This window comes from Lygodium microphyllum, chromosome 6, assembly GCF_053477565.2.
Source record: "Lygodium microphyllum isolate KBCC chromosome 6, Lygodium_microphyllum_v1.1.10, whole genome shotgun sequence".
Taxonomy (NCBI): Eukaryota; Viridiplantae; Streptophyta; class Polypodiopsida; order Schizaeales; family Lygodiaceae; genus Lygodium; species Lygodium microphyllum.
Window position 1 is genome coordinate 101,015,143 of NC_141140.1, and position 21,883 is coordinate 101,037,025.

Sequence of the window (21,883 nt, forward strand, 5' to 3'; positions counted from 1 at the left end):
TCTACCATGTGCCCAATGACAAACGCAATAAGTTGGATCCTAAAAGTTTCAAATGCATTGTCATTGGCTATGGAGATGCATGAGAGATGGGTTACCATCTATGGGATCCACAGGCACGGAAAGTGATCTGTAGCCATGATGTCATCTTTCATGAGGACAAAATGCATATGCAGCTTGAGAAAGTGGTTGAGGTATGCCGAGTTATCTTTCAAGAGGAGCCCCCTGCTCCTGTTCAGCCCGCTCCACAGCTAGCTAGATAGCATGTAGCATCACCTGATGCTCATGGCCGAGATGTTAGACATGCTGATGTTAGACAAGATGTCGGCCATGCAACAGAGCCTAGGTTGAGGTGTTCTACTAGAGATAGATGACCTCCTGACCGTTTTGTGCCCTCTATGGCCTCTATGGATTATGTACTAGTTACAGATGTAGGAGATCCTCTCACTTATGATGAGGCTATGCACAGGGGTGATTGTCACTCTTGGGAGAGGGCTATGCAGTCTGAGCTTGACTCATTGCATAAGAATCAGACTTGGGATTTGGTTTCCTTTCCTCAAGGTAAGAAGGCTTTTCCATGCAAGTGGGTGTACAAGCTGAAAAGTACCCTTGGACACCCCAAGCCGGCATATAAGGCTCGATTGGTTGCTAAGGGTTTTAATCAGGAGCATGGTGTTCAATTTGATGAATTCTTTTCTCCTATGGTCAAGATGACCACGCTACACTTAATCTTGGCCTTGGTTGCAGAGCTTGACCTCGACTTATACCAGATGGATGTCAAAATGGCTTTTTTACATGGGGAATTGCATGATGAGATTTACATGGAGAAGCCTAAGGGCTTTGCAGACCTTGGCAGGGAACACCTAGTGTGCAAGCTAAAGAAGAGTCTATATGGCTTGAAGCAGGCACCTAGGGAATGATACCATAAGTTTGATGCATTCATGCAGTCATAGGGCTATAGCTGCAGTGCTATGGATCCGTGCTTGTACATGAAGAAAGCTTGTGATGGTTCTTTACTGATTTTGGTACTCTATGTGGATGACATGCTTTTAGCAGGGGCAGCTCATGAGGAGCTAGATTCTCTTAAGGCTCAGTTCAAGAAGAGCTTTGAGATAAAAGATCTAGGATAGTCCTCTCATATACTTGGTATGTGCATTACGCGCGATAGATCTTAGGGACTACTCTATCTGTCTTAGAGGGAGTGCATTCATAAAGTCCTTGAGCGCTTCCGCATGCAGGATGTTAAGCCAATTGTCCATAGAAAGATGAGGAGAGAGCTAAGATGGCCAACATTCCCTATGCATCAGCCATGGGCAGTCTTATGTATGCCATGATAGCCACCCATCCAGATATTGCTTTTGAAATTGGGGTTGTGGCACGTTATATGGCTACACCTGGAAAGAAACATTGGGACATCATGAAGGGTATCATGAGGTATCTGGAGGGCACAGCAGATATGTGTCTTTGTCATGGCAACTAGGATATAGGAGTCGTGGGGCACATTGACTCTGATTAGGGAGGACATGTAGATAGTAGGAAGTCCACTTCTAGCTATGTGTTCACTTATGCTGGAGGGGCTATCTCTTGGATGTCCATGGCGTAGAAGTATATGGCCCTTTTTACTACAAAGGCCGAATATATTGCAGCCACAGAGGCTTGCTCTGAAGATCCAATGGTGGCAAGTTGATCCGCTATGCTCTTGATCTTTGTAGTGTAGGCATGAATGCTTCTGCCATTCATAGACATGTTATTGAACTGTTGCTTTAGCCAGTGAATCTTTCTTGGATCTGTTACATTTCTGCAATTCTTCATGAGTATGTATGATGCATCCTTTGGGGAACTTCATCCAGTAATCTATATAACCATAGCATCTGATATACATAAGAAAAACCAATGTAACACCTTGCATGCTCTCTCAGTCCATAGCTTATGAGCCCTTTTCTGATCATTTGTCAGATTCCTTTCATGTATTTCAGGTCCAACCTCATGACATCTACATAAGTTCCAATAACCTCTGTCAACCAAAAAATTCTTTATATGGAACTTCCATAAAGCAAAATTTTTGTTGTTCATCTTTTCTCCCACAATTTGAGTGATATTGTCAGTGCCTTAAGCATTTGCCATAGTTGTAGCTTAGGTATTCAATGATGTATACAACCTATAAGTATTTGACTCATTTTTCTACAATTCAGGACCAGTTCCCTGCTATTCAGGATTCATGATAGTTTTCTTGACAACTTGCTTGCTATAGACTGTATTCCAACAATGAAAAAACATAGTCAACTGAGCATAAACCAAGCTCAAATTAGTTCAAAACATTCTATCATAGTGGCAAAACATCCCAACAACAAACTATGTCCATACAAGTATCAATTTTATACTATATACAAGTAGCAGTACCAAATACAACCAGCCCACTGCTATAACCAACAATATTTTCTCTGTTAAAAAAAAGAGTATTCAGACCTCAAAACAGCCCCAAAACATCTCATTTAGTTTCCACTCTATGCAGGAGTTGATACATGTCCAATCGGTTAGAATATATTGCATGTATGTCAAGTGAAGATGATAGGTATCCTTCCTGCAGACAATAACTAGTCAATACCTTGGTATAACCAGTAACAAATCAGTCCAAACTTTGGACTTTCAGCACTCACAATATCCCAAAAAGCATCTACCACTCAAGTGGTATGATCCAAGCATTTATCACTAGCAAATAAGCATCATAGATACTTCAACCCTATAGGTGTATTGTTTCCAAATTTCGGACAGCAACGAGCTCACTGTTTCCAGCCTGCAAATAAGCTCCAAAACTGAGCATTTAACACTCCAATATCATGCTCAAATGCATGATAATAAGCGCATATACATTGTTAGGATGAAAGCCACCAGTGCCTTGGAATCACCTGTTTTATACTACAGTAAATAGCCAGTCTGCACATGTCTGTACTGAATATCTCAAAATCTGTGAGGAATTTGAGAAAACTTTCTTATGCAAAGTTGTAGACCATGTTGAAACAGTCAAGATTGATGGGCTGTTTCTCAAAAAACCATTTATGTAGTAAGATATAGCTTCTACAAAAAAACGGGCTGCAGGCACAGTCTCCTTTGATGACGTTTTCTTCAAATGTGATGTCTTGATGTCAAATGGCCACTGCTAAGCCTTCAGGCTTTAGGCATTCAGGCTCTGATACTATGTTGAGAGGGAGAGAGACAGAGTGGAGCAGAAGATGAGCCTCAACTCATTGTTGTTCTTCTTCCATTATTCTTCCATCATACTAATTGAAAGAGACTTACACACATAGGTATGAGTAACCAAGACTAACTATGGTTAAGTCATTGACTACACCGACTTATTGAATGTCACACATGTGTACAACTGTGTCCAGCTAATGTCGGTCACACACATAAAGATAGATTGACTGAAGAGTAACGGGAGCTTGATATTCTAACAAATAATGCTAGCTGAAATTTTTTATTGAATCAAATGGATTTCTAAGTATAAAAACTATTTCATATAGATGGTAAAAGAAGAGACTATCTCTTTTTATTTATGGCCAAAAAGCTTACAACTTTAGGGTAGAATTATAGGGATGATAATCAATTAGATCAATAGGATAATAGCATGGAGATTCATGGTGGATATCCAAAGGTGTGAAGAATCAATCTTAGTAGATGTAATGACTTTCTCCAGATGACTCTCTCTAGCTGTAGGTTAGTTGGATGACATGTGTGCTGTCATAATGTTGATCACAACCAACCATACTAGTTATTCACTAAGTCCCTTTCACATTGTTATGGAGACTTAGGTATAACTTGATATTGTGTGTGAAAGTTCGTAGTGAAATGAAAAGAAGGGTGAGAGCTGTATACTAGTTATTGACTAAGTCCCTTTCACATTGTTATGGAGACTTAGGTATAACTTGATTGTTGAGTGTTGAAATGACTTGTTTTTTGGATGATTTTTGTTGTTTTTGAGAGCTGAATGGTTGATTTTATGAGATGATTGATTGGTTTGGAAGTGGTTTGAGAGTGTTTTGGATGATATTGATTGTGTTTTGGAAGTTCATGATGTTTATCAGTGAAGATATGAGGTTCTGTGATGTTCTGATAGGTTCTGATTGGTTCTGTATACCTTTTGTATAGCTTCTCTTTTGTTCTGTTTTGTTCTGATTGTCTTCTGTAAGGAGGGATGGGGTATTGATTGATGAAGATTGAGATCTTGTGAAAGCTTATTGAATGGTTTGTGAGAGTTTGGAATGATTTGAGTATGAGTTATGTGGTTTTGATGATCTTCTGTAACCTTCTGTAGGTATTCTGTAGAGCTTCTGTCTCTGTTCTGTTCTGTACTGTAGCTGTTCTGGTACTGTACTGTGACTGTTATGTATGCTTCTGTATGTGTTCTGATGAATGAGAGTGTAGCTTGGGAAAGTTTTCTACCCTTGGAAAGAGGTGAATACAAGTGCAAAAGAGCTGAAAGAAGTTAAAGAAGTAGCTGTTGAAGACTCAAGTAAAGACTGGAGTGAAGTGACATTAGTGAGCTATGAACGGACACTGTAGTGGCTCTGGTGACCCTTCATATCAGACATACCTCTTGGGAGGGGTATCCACGGCATAAGAAGGATTATTGAGGGTGATTTTTGAGAGATTGTAGTGAGGATATGATGTATTATTGATAGAGAGAGAGAGAGAGAGGGAGTCAGAGATAGCCAATTCTATTAAAACAGAGTGATTGTATATGAGAGATTGAGAGAGAAGACTATGAAGATATTGAAGATGAATACTATGTGATGTTTTTCCATTCAAAGATGGTGTATTCCTTTGCTTTCTTTGTTATATTGATGGATTTTGTGAAGATATTGAAGAATATGGTTGATTCTATCAAATCCGTGGGAGATCTACATGATGCTGCATGAAGATTTGTTGTGCCTGGTGTTCTTTTCTTCATTGTGATCATATGAAACCTAATAAACAAGCTTGTTGATGCTACAAGATAGATTTTCTTGCAAGAGAATTCCCTTTTCCTTGGTGTTCCTCTTGGGGCTCCATGTTTTTGGTGCGCAACCGGGGAATCTTGCCATCAACAAGCACCAGAAGAGGCTGAAAATGAAGGAAATGGCATTGCCAAGAAGAGAAGAATTCAATGGATGTTTGTAAAGTTCATTCTTCCACTGAAGAGTTGGAATTTCTCATAATCAAAGCCACTTTCCACAAGAAGTTCATCCCACAATGGCGGAAACACATCACCATCATGATGCATGCTCTATGTGGTGGACAATTTCCTCTTCCTGTTGAAGCAGCAGAAACTTGCATCTTGGTGGCAAACTATTTGGGAACAAACTGAAGAGCAGAAACAGAGAGAAATATCCATACATGGAAGATTTGTCATTCATTGAGAAGTTTCCAGACATCATCAAGTGGGAGATTGTGAAGAAGCTTCAGGAGTCTTGGTCTGTGGAGGTTCACAGAGACAAGAAGGAAAAGAGTTGGAATTTGTTCGTGGATGCTCAACAGAAAGATACATGGGATGCTTGGTGCACTGATAATCTTCATTTTGTTCAATTAGAAACCCACTGGAAGTTGGTAGACAGAGTGTTCTTTACAACATACACTGTTGAAACCATCAGAAGCTGGCATTACTATGATGATGGCACCACCACAATGCTCAGACGTATGCATTTTGACACCTTCAGAACCGAATACCTTCCTCTGTGTAGTGGCATGAAAGCATAATTCAGAGACGTTGAAAAGGAAGAAGTAGAAGAAATGTTGGCAAGAGAGTCCTCCAGAGACTGAAGCCTTCTGTTAACCCTCTGTGGAGCACTAACAACATAGTGGAGCCAACCCCTTGATGAATGACGCAATAAAGCGGCAAGCGTTAGAACGAGTCCAGAGGTACGTGAGAAGAGAGAAAGCAAAAATCAAAGCTGAGAACGAGCTCGCAACAGAAGCCGCCTTTGACGCCCTTGCGGAACTCTTTACAGAAGTCCCAATGGCACATCAAGCCCTTCCTCCTCCTGCTGGAGGTCCACTTCCAAGCCAGATCCGTCCTGGAAATATTGATGATAGGCCAGCAAATGTAGTTCCATTGCCAGTTTTTAAGGGAGAGTACAATGAAGACCCTGATCTTCATGTAGCAGAGTTTATGGTAGCATGTGTGGCTAACAATGCCAGAACCCCTGAGCATTGGCTAGCAATATTCCCCGCCACTTTCAAGGGAGCGGCGTTTCAGTGGTATGAGAGACAAGAAGCAGGAACTTTTGGCACATGGGACGACCTGAAGTTAGCCTTCCTCACTAAATTCAGGCGTGAAGGTTTTGAAGAGCGGATGCGAGAGGAATTTATGAACCTAAGTCAGTCCTCTAGAGAAAGAGTGGAAGCTTATGTCTCACGAATGGAATCCATCCTGAAGAGATGGATTAACCATAATCTAGATGATGGCATTCAGAAGGGGGTGTTTCTCAGAGGATTACAACCAGAAGTCAGTAAGTTTGTGGAGCTGCAAAGACCAGCCACACTACAGGCTGCAACAGAAGGTGCAAGACTGTACGATGAAGTGAAAGCTAGATTGGCAATGAATCCAGGAAGAGGAGTCCTACCTCCTCTGATGCCAGGAATGATGTACCCACCAAATGCAGCTCCAGGGACAGTCCCCTACCCTTACCCACAGATGCCCTCAGTATCACAGTATAGTGCACCAAATCCACAGTGGCCACAATCAATGCCTCAAATGATGGTTCAACCACAATAACAATGGTCCCAACCAATTTCCCCAATGCCAAATCAGCAGCAACAGTGGAACCCTACCAACTGGAGTCAACAGCCAATAGTTCAAACAGGAGCTCTGAATCAGAATCAGAGCAGAGACCTCTCTGCACCAGCCCAACCTGTTTATGCAGTGATTACAGAGACTCCTCAAAACCCTCCTGCCAGTGCCTCAGGACGAGAAAGCTTGAAGGATTACTTATCCAATTCAGTTGCAAATATCAAAAAGGAGTTGATGGATGTGATTACAGAGCAGCTACAGATGCTGAAAGTGAATACCGCTAGCATATCCGACGTTGCAGGAGCAGGTAGAGATGTGATGCGGTCAAATACTTGGTGTGATAAGTGTCATCAAGCAGGTCATTTAGCCACTGAATGCACATGAAAACCAACCATCCTTGGAGCCTTCTGTTCCTACTGTTTGCGGAAGAACTATACAAAGGACATTTGCTCTCTGAAAGAGATGCATGATAGGAGAAGGAAGGAAGAAGACGCACGATTCAACTTGCTGGAATCCAAAATGACAACATAGGATATTGGACCCAAGCCTAGAGAGTTTGGTCCTACTTTCGGACCCCGAAGGTTTCCCTCCCAAAGTTACAGAGGAAGACAGTCTGGCGGTGGTCAGAGATCAGAAGTGGAGTGTTACAGATGTGGAGAAAAGGGACACATCTCACCAAATTGTCCAAATCCCAGAAGGTCAATGGATTACAAGCCCTTATGCAGTCAATGCAAACGAGAAGGCCACACTGCAAAAGACTGTCCAAGCCCAGCCCCAGTGAAAAATAGTGCTACTGATAATTCGGCCAAGGCCCAAGAGCTTACCTCCAATTTAGTGGAATTGGAAGTTGCTGTCATCATGCGTGCAAAGAAGAAGGAACCACCTATCCAGAAAGAAAATAATCCTCCTGCTAGAACAGTGACGTTCGATCTTCCACCAGAAGAACAGAATAGAACAGAGCCTAACAGTGCCGTACAGAGCACTAGAGTGCCACAGAGAGTTACAGAGACAGTTACAGAGACAGTTCCAGAGACAGGACTAGAGGTCCAGGAGATAGAAGAGGAGGAAGTGCCACAAGTGACAGAAGAAGTTCCCATGATGCCTCTGTTGGAAGAAAGAGGGAAAATGAAAATGGGTGTTGCCCCATTCCCTAACCGGTTAGAGAAGCCAGTGGATCCTATTAAGGAATACGATCTGGTCAGAGATCTAGATACCTTTAAACCAAACCTCACATTCCGACAATTATTGATGTTGTCTCCCAGTTGTCGAAAGCGGTTCAAAAGTATACTGACAAGAAGATGTGAATTAAGGATTGCTCCCTCAACAGCAATAAAATCCAATAAAGCTCCAGAGCCTGTAAAATAAGTGGACGTAGCTAACGCTTTCCTAGATCCGGGTACCCCAGAGACTGGTGTGTGGATAGAAGGCTGCTTCATTGCAAATGCACTGATTGATGGTGGCTCATCAGTGAATATTATGATGGATGTAACAATGAAGGATCTAGGCCTACAAGGTGCGCAACCCACCCAATGGCTCATCAGATTGGCGGATCAGAGCAGAATCAAGCCTTTGGGCATTCTCCCATATGTGAAGACTACAGTGGCTGGAAAAGATTATTGGCTAACCTATCTGGTGGTGAAGCCAAACTCTTATGGTACATCCTAATCTCTATTACTAGGTAAACCATGGCTTTTTGAAGCCCGAGCAAGGACGGATTGGTTCAAAGGAACCTTGACCTTGGGTAGAGGACCCAATAAAGTGGTGTTGAAGTTATATGGTTCTCAAAAAGGACATGGATCCACCTCCTTGGAATTATCTTATGACTCCCCTAATGAGGTTACAGATGGAACATCAGCAGACGAAGATGCTGTCAAACAGATCCTTCCCAAGAAAACAGTGGCACGTTCCTTAACAGTGGATACTGTAAGCCAACTCCCAAAAGATGCAAAGCCATTGTCAATGGGTGAATACTTCATGCCTGAACCAGGAACAATTTCCGAAATCACTTCTGACAGTGAGATAGAAGCATGGATGTACTGCTCTCCCTGTTACATGGCCATAGCAGAGCCAGAGACAGAGGCAGAAGATGAAACAGAGAACCTATTCTTCTCTTACAGAGCTCCTACAGAGACAGAGCCAGAGACAAAGGCAGAAGATGAAACAGAGAACCTGTTCTTCTCTTACAGAGCTCCTACAGAGACAGAGACAGAGACAGAAGAGGATGAATATGATATGGACGAAGAAGGTTATGAAAGCGAGACGGAAGAATCTATCTCTCCTGCAGAGGATACATTTGGAGAAGAAGTTCCAGAAGCCTCAGAAGTAGACGAGCTCATGCTATGGGACAGAATGGCGATGGTACCATTTGGTCTGGTAAATGGATCTTCTCATATGCAAAATGTTTATAAGAAATGGATTAAGAAGAATAAGCCATCTTTCAGCAGTGGCTCATGCCGTCCTTACCCATCCTTGCCAAGAAAAGATGATGATGATGCACCGTGCCAACAAGCACCAGTCTCACAAACCCAACAGAAATCAGAGGGTCCCTGTTACGTGACATTCCTAGATGTGTCATCAGAAGATGAGTCTTCGATCTAAGAGATAACTAATCTTGAAACCAAACCCGAAACGGCTCTAATCCCATTTCAACATCTCAAGGAGCAAATTAAGTCTCCACCAAAAGAAGAAGTTGGTTCTAGTGTGACATCAGAAGAGGACACCACTCCCTTGAAGGAGTCGGATCTGTACCCAGAAGCAGTCCGTGGGACCTTCATCTGTGAAGTAGAAGGTGAAAGGCAGTTAACTTTTGTGGATGTAGATGGCACTGAACGCCACTTGAAGGTGGGTAGCAGTCTCCTAGAAGAGGAGTTGTCAACCTTGTACAACTTGTTGAAAGAGAATTTGGACGTGTTTGCATGGTCCTACAAAGACCTAAAGGGGATTGATCCCACAATATGTCAACATCATATTGACCTGGAACCCGATGCCAAGCCAGTATGGCAATGACAGAGGCGAATGAACCCGAATTATTCCACATTGGTGAAAGCAGAGCTGCTAAAGCTTCTGGAAGCTGAGTTCATCTATCCAGTGGCAAATAGTGAATGGATTTCACCCATCGTAGTTGTACCCAAGAAGAATGGCAAGCTTCGTATATGTGTTGACTTCCGAAAGCTTAATTCCAAGATGAAGAAGGGTCACTTTCCTATCCCTTTCACAGACCAACTGTTGGACACAGTGGCAGGACATGAGCTTTATTCCCTTCTGGATGGATTTAGCGGATACAACCAAGTCCAAATCACAGAAGAAGACCAGTCCAAAACAACCTTCACCACAGAATGGGGGACCTACGCTTACCGAGTGATGCCGTTTGGGCTTTGCAATGCCTCTGCTACTTTTCAGCGAGTCATGATGGCCGCATTCCAAAATCATCTGCACGATTTTATTAAGGTATATTTGGATGACTTCTGTGTCTATAGTTTGATCCATGAACACTGGGGACATTTGGAACAATGCTTTGACCGATGCCGGGAGTATGGGATTTCCCTTAACCCCGACAAATGCATCTTTGGAGTCTCTTCTGGAGTTCTGTTGGGCCACATTGTCTCTGCACAAGGGATATCAACAGACCCTGCAAAGATCGAAAAGATCGCAGCTTTGACAGCACCCACCAACCTCAAACAGTTGAGGGGATTCCTAGGCCATGTGGGTTACTACAGAAGGTTCATAGCCCATTTCGCAACAAAGGCAACCTCCTTGCATAAGCTTCTGAGGAAAGATGCAGAGTTTACTTGGACGGAAGAATGTGACAAAGCCTTCACCACTCTGAAGCAGTGTCTGATTGAGGCACCCATTCTGCAACCTCTTGATTGGATGAAAGAGTTCCATGTACACACGGATGCATCTATCGAAGGCTTAGGCGCAGTCCTATGCCAAAAGGGCTCCTCGAAGCTGGATCAACCGATCTATTATGCAAGCCGAAAAGTCACTGATAGGGAACGGAACTATACAGTGACAGAGCTGGAGTGCTTGGCAATGGTGTTTGCCCTAGAGAAGTTCCGCCACTACCTCCTATCTACCCACTTTAAATTTTATGTGGATCACGAGGCCCTGTCCTTCTTGATGAACAAAGCAGACGTGAAAGGACGAATGATGAGATGGCTCCTTCTATTCCAGGAGTTCGACTTTGAGGTAATTACCAACAAACCTGGTCGTTCCCATGTTCTGGCTGATCATCTATCGCGTATCCCACAAACTGCAGACGAGGAGCAGGATGATCCAGACCTCCCTGATGCTTTCCTATTCTTGGTAGAAACTGTAACTCCCTGGTATGCAGACATTGCCAATCTGCTAGTACCCTCCTGGCATTTCTAGTCGGGAGAGGAAGAAGCTTATGTTAGAATCTGCCCCTACACCCTGCTAGGCGGTGCACTGTACAAGAAAGGCAAAGATGAAGTGCTCCGAAGATGTGTTGCAGGAGATGAGATTGAGATTGTTCTGAAGGCTTGCCATGACGAGCCATGTGGAGGCCACTTTGCAGGAGAAGCTACGGCCAGGAAGGCTTTGCTAGCACGATACTGGTGGCCTACCATTCATAAGGATGCCTATGATTACTGTAAAAGATGTGATGTTTGTCAGAGAATGGGGAAACCTACCAAGACAAGTGCCATGCCACTGCAACCTATCCTTCCCTTGAAGCCTTTCGAGAAGTGGGGCATCAACTTCGTAGGTCCAATTGATCCTCCTACCAGAAGGAAACAAAACCGATACATCCTCGTATGTACGGATTATGTTACAAAGTGGTGTGAAGCTAAAGCCCTAAAGCGGGACGATGGTAACAGCGTGGCCCTGTTCATGTACGAGAATATCATCACCCGTTTTGGCAGTCCCCTAGAGTTGATAAGTGACAGAGGCACTCATTTCATTAATAAAGTCATGGAAGAGTTGACAGAGCTGTATAAGATCCACCATCGCAAGTCCACTCCTTATTACCCCAGAGCCAACGGCCAAGTCGAAGTCACGAATCGCATCCTCTGCTCGATTCTGACAAGAACAATTGCCGCACATCGTCGTGATTGGGATCAACTGTGCACCTTGGAATACTCCTTCTGCACTATCCCCTGTTGATTCCTAAACTGGGTATGCGATATGGGTTTCAATCCTTATTCCTCGAGTGATATTAGTAATGGGGCGAGTAACAGTTCTTTCATTCCATTTGAGTGATTGTGAGTTGAGTGCAATATCCCTCGTCATCGACAAATTTCCTGCTATTCCTTCAACCAGCTACCTCCCTGGGTGCTGCCACGTGGTCCCTGCCATGAAGGACGTGTGCCAAGAAGATGCCTTGGTACCTCCTGCAGCCGACAACGACGGTGGAAGTGTCATTGACAATCAACCGTGATCCTCAACAAAATGGGCCAAGTTTTTCTAACCCTACACCTTTTGTTTCTCAGTGACGTTCATGTTTTAAGTGTGGGGACATTAGTGGATGGTCTGTTATGTGGTCCTAGGTCCCTATTGCTCGGTTAACCCTATCCGTTAACGTCTTAAGTATGGGGACGCGTCCCTACGCGTCTACATTGCATATCCTTCTGCATATGCCTCAACCTGCTAATGCCTCTATGCCATGACTTGCTTTTACCTTGATGGGGTCCCTTCCCACCCACCCGTTCATTTTCCACCCACCCTTGGGGCTGTTCCCTTGCAGTTTTCCTTCATTTCCTGATTTTGTTGTCCTGCCCTGTAAATGCACCCTACGTTCACCGAAGTCCAAATCCAACCTTATAGCCCTGTTCCTCCCTCCGAATTGACCATTTTTTCTTTTTACGTACCCCTGTTCTGGTGTACGGTTTTCGAGTTATTAATTTTTGAAGCATTTTATACAAATTAGCCGGTTTTCCATGTGAACGTGCTTTTCTTGCTTCGGAACCGTGATCTGACATCATAGCCCTAACAACCACTTTTCCCCTGACATTTTTTCTTTTTACTCCGAGTCATTTCGATGCACGGTTTGTCCAATATTAATTTTCCGGTTTTTTAAAGACTTTTTCGTGCGTCTTTTTGACATTTTTCCATGTGAACCTGCCCTGTTTGCATCGGAATCCCAATTTGATTTGATAGCCATGTCCCCTATGCCTTCCCCCACCTTTTTCCTTTTTTCTCTCCCCTCTTTCGACTTCTGGATTTATTATTATTAATTTTTAAATGAGTTTTCAGCCGTATTTTTGGTGTTTTTCGTATGTGAACCCCTCCTACTTCCACCGGAACTATGTTCTGACAGGACAACCCTGTGCCACCCCTTCCTGTGGACATTTTTCCTTTTTACTGCATGTCCTTCCGGTGAATGATTCGTCCCCTATTAATTTTCGATCCCATTTCTGGATCTGTTTATTGGGTTTTTCCCATGTGAACGCGTCTTATCTCAGTCGGAACTATGTTTTGACATGATAGGATTGTCGGGCACATCTTTCTGCACATTTTTCCTTTTTCCTCCACCTCGTTCCGATGCACGGATCTTCCGATATTAATTTTTAATTGTGTTTTTTTATTCGTTTTTCGTGTTTTTTGCACGTGACCGCCCTGTCTTTCCCCCGGAACTCCCGTTGCACATTTTCCCTGTCTTCCCCCTGCCGTCTTGCCCACTTTTTGTTTTTACATCGTTTCGTTTTGACGTTCGAATTGGGAGATATTAATTTTTCTTTATTTTTATGTGTTTTCGCACGCCCCGTCCCGTGAGTGAACGTGCCCGTTTTCGATTTTACGTGTCTTAACGCACCCGGTTGCATCCACGTGCCTCGTCCCAGTATCTGGGCGCCCTTTCAATCCCGTCACGACAAATTTTTTTTACCCCCGCCCCACGCACGCGCGCGGGACGGGGGGTACGCCTCTCCTTTATGGGCCCCCCCGCCCATTTTCCCCCTTTGGGCCCCTGCCCATCTTCCCACCCTACCCTACCCCCAACCCCTACCCCTACCCCACCCCTTGGGCACCCCCCCTATGACCTAACCCCTAACCCCTACCCCACACCCTTCCCTATCCCCCCCCTACCCCGACCCCTTCCCTCCTCCAACTACCTCTCCCTCTCCCTTCCCTGCGTCGTCCTCCCCTCCCCTCCATCTCCTTCACCCTACTCCTCTCTCCTTCCCCTCTTTCCCCTCCCTCTTCCCCGCCTCTGCTTGCCCCTTCCGCCCCGCAGGCCGCCTCGTCCCCTCGTCGCCCGCCACGTCCCTCCAAGCCGTCCGCGATGCCTCGCCTCGTCCTCTCGACACCGTGCGGCGCCCCCCTCGCCTCTGAGCACCCTGTCCCCGCCATGGTCGCCTCGTCCTCGCCGCCCGGCCTTCCGTCAGCCGCCAGCCCCCGCCTCTGCGTGCCCCTCGACGTCAGCGCCCGTCCTGCAGCGCTCCGCCCCGCCCTTTGACCGCCCTCCACGTTGCCCCGCCCGCCTCGCCGGTCGCCAGCCGCCCTCCACGTTGCCCCGCAGCATGTCCGTCGCCCGCCGCAATGCCCTTCGCCCGACGCCCCTCGTCCTCCTCTGCGGCGCCCCGCCTCTGCCACGTCCAAGCCATGCAGCGCCCTCGACGCCTCTGCCACGACCTCCCGCCCGTTGACCTCCCGCCTCCTCCACATGTCCCACCCTACCCCCCACCTCCTCCCTAGCCCCCATTCCCCCCTAGAAAACCCACTAGCCCCCACCTCCTCCCTAGCCCCCATTCCCCCAGAAAACACACACACCCCCCCACCTCCTCCCTAGCCCCCATTCCCCTAGAAAACACACACACGCCCCCACCTCCTCCCTAGGCCCCATTTCCCCCAGCTAACCCACCCCCCCACCTCCTCCCTAGCCCCCATTCCCCCAGAAAACACACACACCCCCCCACCTCCTCCCTAGCCCCCATTCCCCCAAAAAACATACACACCTCCTCACCCCCAACCTAGCCCCCATTCCCCCCCAGCTAACCCACCCACCTCCCCACCCCCCAACCTAACCCCCATTCCCACCACTACCCCCACCCCAGCACACCAAAATCCCACCCACCTCCCACCTAAGCCCCCTTCCCCCCACAGGCACACCCGCAAGACACAACCCTTCATAAACCCTTGTTCCCTCCCAAGGCCCACACACACACTAAACTCCCCCCACAGGCACACCCGCAGCAACCACCCCCCTCTAACCACTGTTCATACGCCGACAACCGCAGAACCCCTTCCTAAGCCACTGTTCCCACCACACACGCAGATACCATTTTCCGTCCTTCGACACACGCGTAGGTGTGTGAGCACGTGGCTGTTCGTGCGCGTGTGATTGCACGTGATTGATCGTGCGCGGGTGCGAGACTTTGTTCGTCCGTTGCTGACACGCAGTTGCCACGCAGCCTATTTCTGGGTATTTTCCCAGATCTTTAATTCACAAACCCGCAAACCCTTTTAAAATTAAAAAAAACAAAAAAAAATTGAAAAATTAAAAAAATCATTAAAAAACACTTAAAATTCTGAAAAAATTCCATAAAAATCTAGAAAATTTCCTACTAATTCTGCAACCAATTGCCTTTTTTTAAAACCTGTAAATTTCAAGAAAAAAAATTCAAAACATTTTAAAATTCCAAAATCTTTTAAAAAATACCAAAAAAATAAAAAAATTCCTTAAAAATGCTAAAAATTCCAAATTAATTTCTGAAAAATTCCTAACACTTCCATTAATATTTTTACTTATTTTTGGCATTTTTTCCTAAGCTGTCATACTATTTCATTTCACACCTCCAATCCTTAAACATAAAACATAAAACAAAATAATAATAAAAACCTCTTTTTCATCCAAACACAAACTAAACATCTAGAAAAAAAAATCCAGATATTTTTGGATTGAGGAGAGCGCATGCTTTGCATTTCCATACACCCACTACCAGGTATTTTCCCTTTTATTTGTTATTTTTTTCAGCTATCCCACAACCCACGGTTAATATATTTAAAAAAAAAACAAAACAAAAACAAAACAAAACACACAAACAAACACATAATACAAAATGAACCCTACACACCACCATGGCACGCGCATTCGCGCTAAACAAACCATTTTTTTTAATAAAAATAAACCGGCCGTTCACTTAACACGCGCTAAGTGCGCTAAAGAGGCACTTTAACATTTTAATTAAAATGAACCAGCCATCACAAGAGCACGCGCTGGCAAAAAAGCGCTCCACATCACCTTAATTTGTAATCAATGAACTTGCATTTAGAGACCCAGTCTGGGTATCGAAGTCCGGGATTCGAATTAAAGCACCGCTTTCACCTAATAATTGGTAATTAAATTTTTAAGAAGGAACCGCCGTTTTCTTGCTAAGGTTTATCACTTAATAAAAATTCACTCATTTCTTAATAATTTATTAAAATGGACCTTTCATTAAATTAATTTCCCCCTCACTGTACTTAATTCCCCTTTTTAATGAATCCGTTTCGTGGGATGGGTATGCGCAGTTTTTGGAGTTGTCTCCATGGTCAAACACCGGTTTATCAAAGTTGTGGTCTTGATGTGTGTAGGTTGTGGTGATGTTTTGGTTTCGTGTCTTTGATACCGTTAAGGGTACGGTGTGTAGTTTTTTTATTGCCTGATACGGGGTTTTGGGTGTTTGTATGATGCATAGCATGAAGCTTTTGGTCGCATATGTCTAGAGGTCATGTCGAATTTTTTCTAGGCTGTGGTTTGCTTGGGGATAGTTGGTCGAGTCACGTTTTATCATTTTGGTTGTTCTCTTATCCTTGGTTTTTTGTCTGTTGCTTTGCAGGCATTCTCCTTGATTGTCTGTGTTTGTGGAGTGTGTGTAACCCTCTGAATGGCGCCTTCTCACGCTCCTCCTCCTATCCAGTATGTCCCACTAGTTAGTAGGGATTACTCTTCCCTACTCACTTTTGAGCCTCTCACGAAGGCGGGACTCGCTACTTTTGTGGCTACCTCCTTTCCATTGCTTCCAGAGGATCCATCGTTGTGTGATGAGTTTCTGGCCTCCTACAGCAAGAAGTCGGGACTAGTCCAGGGTATTTCTATGACTTTGACACCTCGAGGCCTAGGGAAGGCTCTGTCTCTTCCCTCCAAAGGTGAACCTTTTATTACCACTCGTCAGCTTTTCTCTAATGAAGAGATTTTGAAGCTGTTACAAAAATAGACAAGGGAAATGCTGGATGTTAAGAAGGTGATAAACTCTTCAGAAGTTTCCTTTTCCATGATCACTGATCCTGTGTGGAAGATAGTCTGTCAGTTTCTCCAAGACAGGTTTATGCCTGCCAAAACGCCATCCCAGTACTTGTCAAAAGAGCTTTTCACAGCTTCAAGGATGGTGTTGAAAGGAGTTGCTATTGATTGGAGCACTTACCTCCTCACTAAAATGGATCAACATTTCGTCAAAGTCACCAGGGGTAATGTTACCAATGTCACATATCGATCGTATTTGTCTACCTTCTTGACCTACTCAGGTTTACAAAAGAGTGTGCCTCCACCTCCTCCATCAGATCCAGTACCTCCTCCTCCACCTTCAGATGAGTCAAAACGCATTGATATAGAGGATGATGATTCTCCGCCTCCCCTGGTCATACAGCGCAAACGCTTGAAGCGGGTAGCGGATAAAGCTCCTTCAATTCTTCCTTCAGTGCCCATTCCTGCTACCTCTGGCAGTGATCTCCCTGGGTATCTCACTTGTAATAACCTGTTCAGAGCACATCGAGAAGGTTCGTTGGATATATCAGTTCCCTCACTGAGCAGTCTAGTCTCGGGAGATGCAATTCCTTTCCTCTGTAAAGACATTCAGAGTTCCATTGAATTGTCAGTGACGGCCTGTGTTCAACAGCTGTGCTTCCTTTTATGAAGAGTTGATGCAGTCTAAGGACCAGTTGCATAAGGCAACATCCGAGTTAGCCTTTGCTAAGGATACCCTAGCAGATTTGTTTAAGCAGATGGAACAACAAACTCAACTGGTTGCAACCCAAAGAGATGAGATCTCTTCTTTGAAGATCCAGTTACTAGAGGCTCAATCAGAGGTTACTAGCCTTTCAGAGGAGAAGGAGAGGATGTCCAGAGAAGCGTAGGAGTTCCAAACTCTTTTAGATGACAAACTTTCAGCCTTACAGACTGCTAATGACACAGTGGAATCCCAAGCTTCCCAAATCAAGCAGTTGCAAGATCAACTGGTAAAGTCATGGTCTGTTCCTCCAAGCCCTAATGTTCCCTTGATCCCTTCTGTTTCACAGCAGGACTTGGCTGCTCTTCAGAGACAGGCTACCTTGTGTCCTCTATTCCAAGATAAAGTGGAAAGATTGCAATCCAGAATGGATTTGTTATGGTCTACATTTGAGCAGTTTCAGGAATATGTTCCTCTGGACCATTCTTTCTTTGTCCACTACCACTTACAGAAGTTGGCCTTCTACATGAAGCTTTCCACGATGGATTTACCTCTTCCTGAGGATGGATGGAGTGGGGCTTGGTCTACTTAGTTGCTGACAGAGGTGGTCAGGATGGTGTTTGAAGATTCTGTCACGACCGATACCATGTTGATGTCATACATGTATCTACGAGGAGACTTGTTAATTCCCGATGAGGTGGATATGGCATGGTATGTGGGAGACGTGGTTCTACAAGCTGTTTTGTATATCAACCATTTAGAGTTGCGCATAGCTGACATGTTCCAGAGTTACTCCTCCAAAGTGGTTAATTGTCCTGATAATTCCTGGCATACCATGATTGATTCTGTGGTCTTGAATCAAAGACAGAACACAGCCCCTACCTATGCCCAGAGTACTAATCAACTGAGGGTGGATCTCTTAGCTTATCTTTCAAAACATAATCCGTTTGATTCTACCTTCTTTGATGCCTATCATAGAAGATCTCTCTTAGGACCTTCTGTTCCTACCCTTTTGTATTACCAACAAATGGCTCACCGATATGATCTATATCTTTCCTTTTGTCAATCTAATTCCACAACCATTTTAACCCTTCTTTTCCAACCTTCCTCTTTCCCACAAATTCCCATTTTTACATATTGTTCCTTTATTGAGGATAGAGTATTTTCCCCTTCTCCACCATGTCCTTCTCCATCCATTCATGTACCTTCCACCTTTCCTATTTATCAGTTAGCACCCTTCTTAACTGATTCCATACAAATTTTTGCCACTCCTTCTTTAAATCATTCTTCCTTTTATGATTTTGCCTACCCCTCACTTCATCCACTTTTCCTTATTCCACTTCCCTCTCCTAACACTTCTATATCTCAACCACCTCAGTTGGTTAGTGACTATGACGGGTTTGATCATCAGATTTCCAGAAGAAGGGGATGGAGCTCGAATGATTCCCTTACAGGACCTCAAATAAACTGGCCCATAATTCCAGGAGAATGGACAGCTGTCAGTCAAGCTTATCAGAACTATATTCATTTTGCTCAACAGTATTCACAGTCTGCAGATCCTTCAGTGAGATTAACTGCTCACTTTGCTTGGTACCTGGCGTATATGCATAGGCACTCTCATAATGATTCCAAGCCTATTCCAAAGTTGTGCATGAATGTCAATGTGAGCATTGATTCCCAACAGTTGGATATATTGTATTTTCATGCCCTTTGTTTGCCTAGCAGATACCTGGTCCTCTTGGAAAGGATGTGCTGTCTTCAATTTTTTTAGAATCCTCCCAAAACATTTGTAGATGAATCCTTGTCTATGGATCGTTTCCGAAATCATCAATCTTTCAAGAGGGATCATCTTCATTGATACATTTCCAATGTATGGTGGATGCTTTTTAATGAAAATCTCTCTTTTTGGAGGAGTCATTCAGATGGTTGTGTTCTGTGTAGTGTTTGTGTTGTGAGTTCATTTATGTAATACGAACGTGGTGATTGCCTATTGGATTGGATTTTGTGCGAGTTACATTTTGAAGAATTGTGGTGATGGGGTCGTGGTTGGAGAGTTGAAGATGATGCAGATGAAGAAGACGAAACCTCTTATATCCTTTCCAAGTTTGTTGTGATTTCTAGTTTGATAAGAAGTGTTAATGTATAAAGGGTTTTCCTTTTGTTGTATTTTTATATTAGATACAGGTTATAAGTTGGGGTCATGGTTGGCTCGACTGTTTTTGAAGACATATTGAAGATCAAAGTTGAGCTTTTAAATAAACTTGTATTCCCTTTTTCATGGGTCGCGAGGACGCTTCCTTATTAAGTGTGGGGATATGTTGAGTATTGAAATGACTTGTTTTTTGGCTGATTTTTGTTGTTTTTGAGAGCTGAATGGTTGATTTTATGAGATGATTGATTGGTTTGGAAGTGGTTTGAGAGTGTTTTGGATGATATTGATTGTGTTTTGGAAGTTCATGATGTTTATCAGTGAAGATATGAGGTTTTGTGATGTTCTGATAGGTTCTGATTGGTTCTGTATACCTTCTGTATACCTTCTGTTTTGTTCTGTTTTGTTCTGATTGTCTTCTGTAAGGAGGGATGGGGTATTGATTGATGAAGATTGAGATCTTGTGAAAGATTATTGAATGGTTTGTGAGATTTTGGAATGGTTTGAGTATGAGTTATGTGGTTTTGATGATCTTCTGTAACCTTCTGTAGGTCTTCTGTAGAGCTTCTGTCTCTGTTCTGTTCTGTACTGTAGCTGTTCTGGTACTGTACTGTGACTGTTCTATATGCTTCTGTATGTGTTCTGATGAATGAGAGTGTAGCTTGGGAAATTTTTCTAGCCTTGGAAAGAGGTGAATACAAGTGCAAAAGAGCTGAAAGAAGTGAAAGAAGTAGCTGCTGAAGACCCAAGTAAAGACTGGAGTGAAGTGACAGTAGTGAGCTATGAACGGACATTGTAGTGGCTCTGGTGACCCTTCATATCAGACATACCTCTTGGGAGGGGTATCCACAACCTAAGAAGGATTATTGAGGGTGATTTTTGAGAGATTGTAGTGAGGATATGATGTATTATTGATAGAGAGAGAGAGAGGGAGGGAGTCAGAGATAGCCAATTCTATTAAAACAGAGTGATTGTATATGAGAGATTGAGAGAGAAGACTATGAAGATATTGAAGATGAATACTATGTGATGTATTTCCATTCAAAGATGGTGTATTCCTTTTCTTTCTTTGTTATATTGATGGATTTTGTGAAGATATTGAAGAATATGGTTGATTCTATCAAATCCATGGGAGATCTACATGATGCTGCATGAAGATTTGTTGTGCCTGGTGTTCTTTTCTTCATTGTGATCATATGAAACCTAATAAACAACCTTGTTGATGCTACAAGATAGATTTTCTTGCAAGAGAATTCCCTTTTCCTTGGTGTTCCTCTTGGGGCTCCATTGATATTGTGTGTGAAAGTTAGTAGTGAAATGAACAATAAAGAAGGGTGAGAGCTGTCTACTTTGAGAGATAGTCTCTCTCCATCTCTTTTTCTCTCCCTCTACATCATGAACATGGTGTTAGAGCAATGAGACCCTAAGAGCCTGTGAGCTTGGCATGGCGGGAGTTGGAGTGTGAATCTTTGCAAGAGGACATTGATAGCCATAACCAATACCTGAATGGTATGTATCACTCCTTTTGAAGTCTATATTTCCTTGAGCCTATGAAGGCTTGATAGGAAGGATAAGTGACATGAGCTGGAGCCTTGGGAGCATGCTTTAGTGGCCAGCATAATGAACATGCATTCAACGTGATCATTTCAGATTTGTGCCTGTTATTGACTACATGAACAATACAAGATTTGTCATGCTTATGAAGCTGAAAGTGTTGGATAATATGATTGAGATGCTCGGCATTATGGAGCATCATGTGAAGCTTACATTAATGAATACTCAGTAATGAGCTCTAGAACAGCAGCAAAAATCAATGTGATCTACCCAAGAATTATGCATGTTTTCTAAGAATAAATGATAGATATACTTCAGTTATTAAATACTTGAGGGGGCACAATCAAACTGCATGAGATGTTTGACAGTGAACATAGCCATTAGGGCCAAAATTTTCTCAAAAACGGTACTTGTAAGAAAATGATTAAGTTTCTAACTAGTTGAGGTTTTAAAAGAATGAACCCTCTAAATTTGGCTATTTAGACATGATTAATGAGAGAATGTATTATTCATTTAAGAGGAGGCCAGCCATCA

At 43.6% G+C, this 21,883-nt stretch overlaps 1 protein-coding gene across 1 annotated transcript in view; it reads right to left on the bottom strand.

The window, feature by feature from the left end:
- Nucleotides 1-15,285: 15,285 nt before the first annotated feature.
- LOC148034871 (uncharacterized) overlaps nucleotides 15,286-21,883 on the bottom strand; it is a 31,002-nt gene continuing 24,404 nt past the window's right edge. Inside the window, exon 3 of the mRNA XM_087680727.1 lies at nucleotides 15,286-15,318. Coding sequence (XP_087536853.1) covers nucleotides 15,286-15,318 — 33 coding nt within the window. The remainder of the gene's footprint in view (nucleotides 15,319-21,883) is intronic.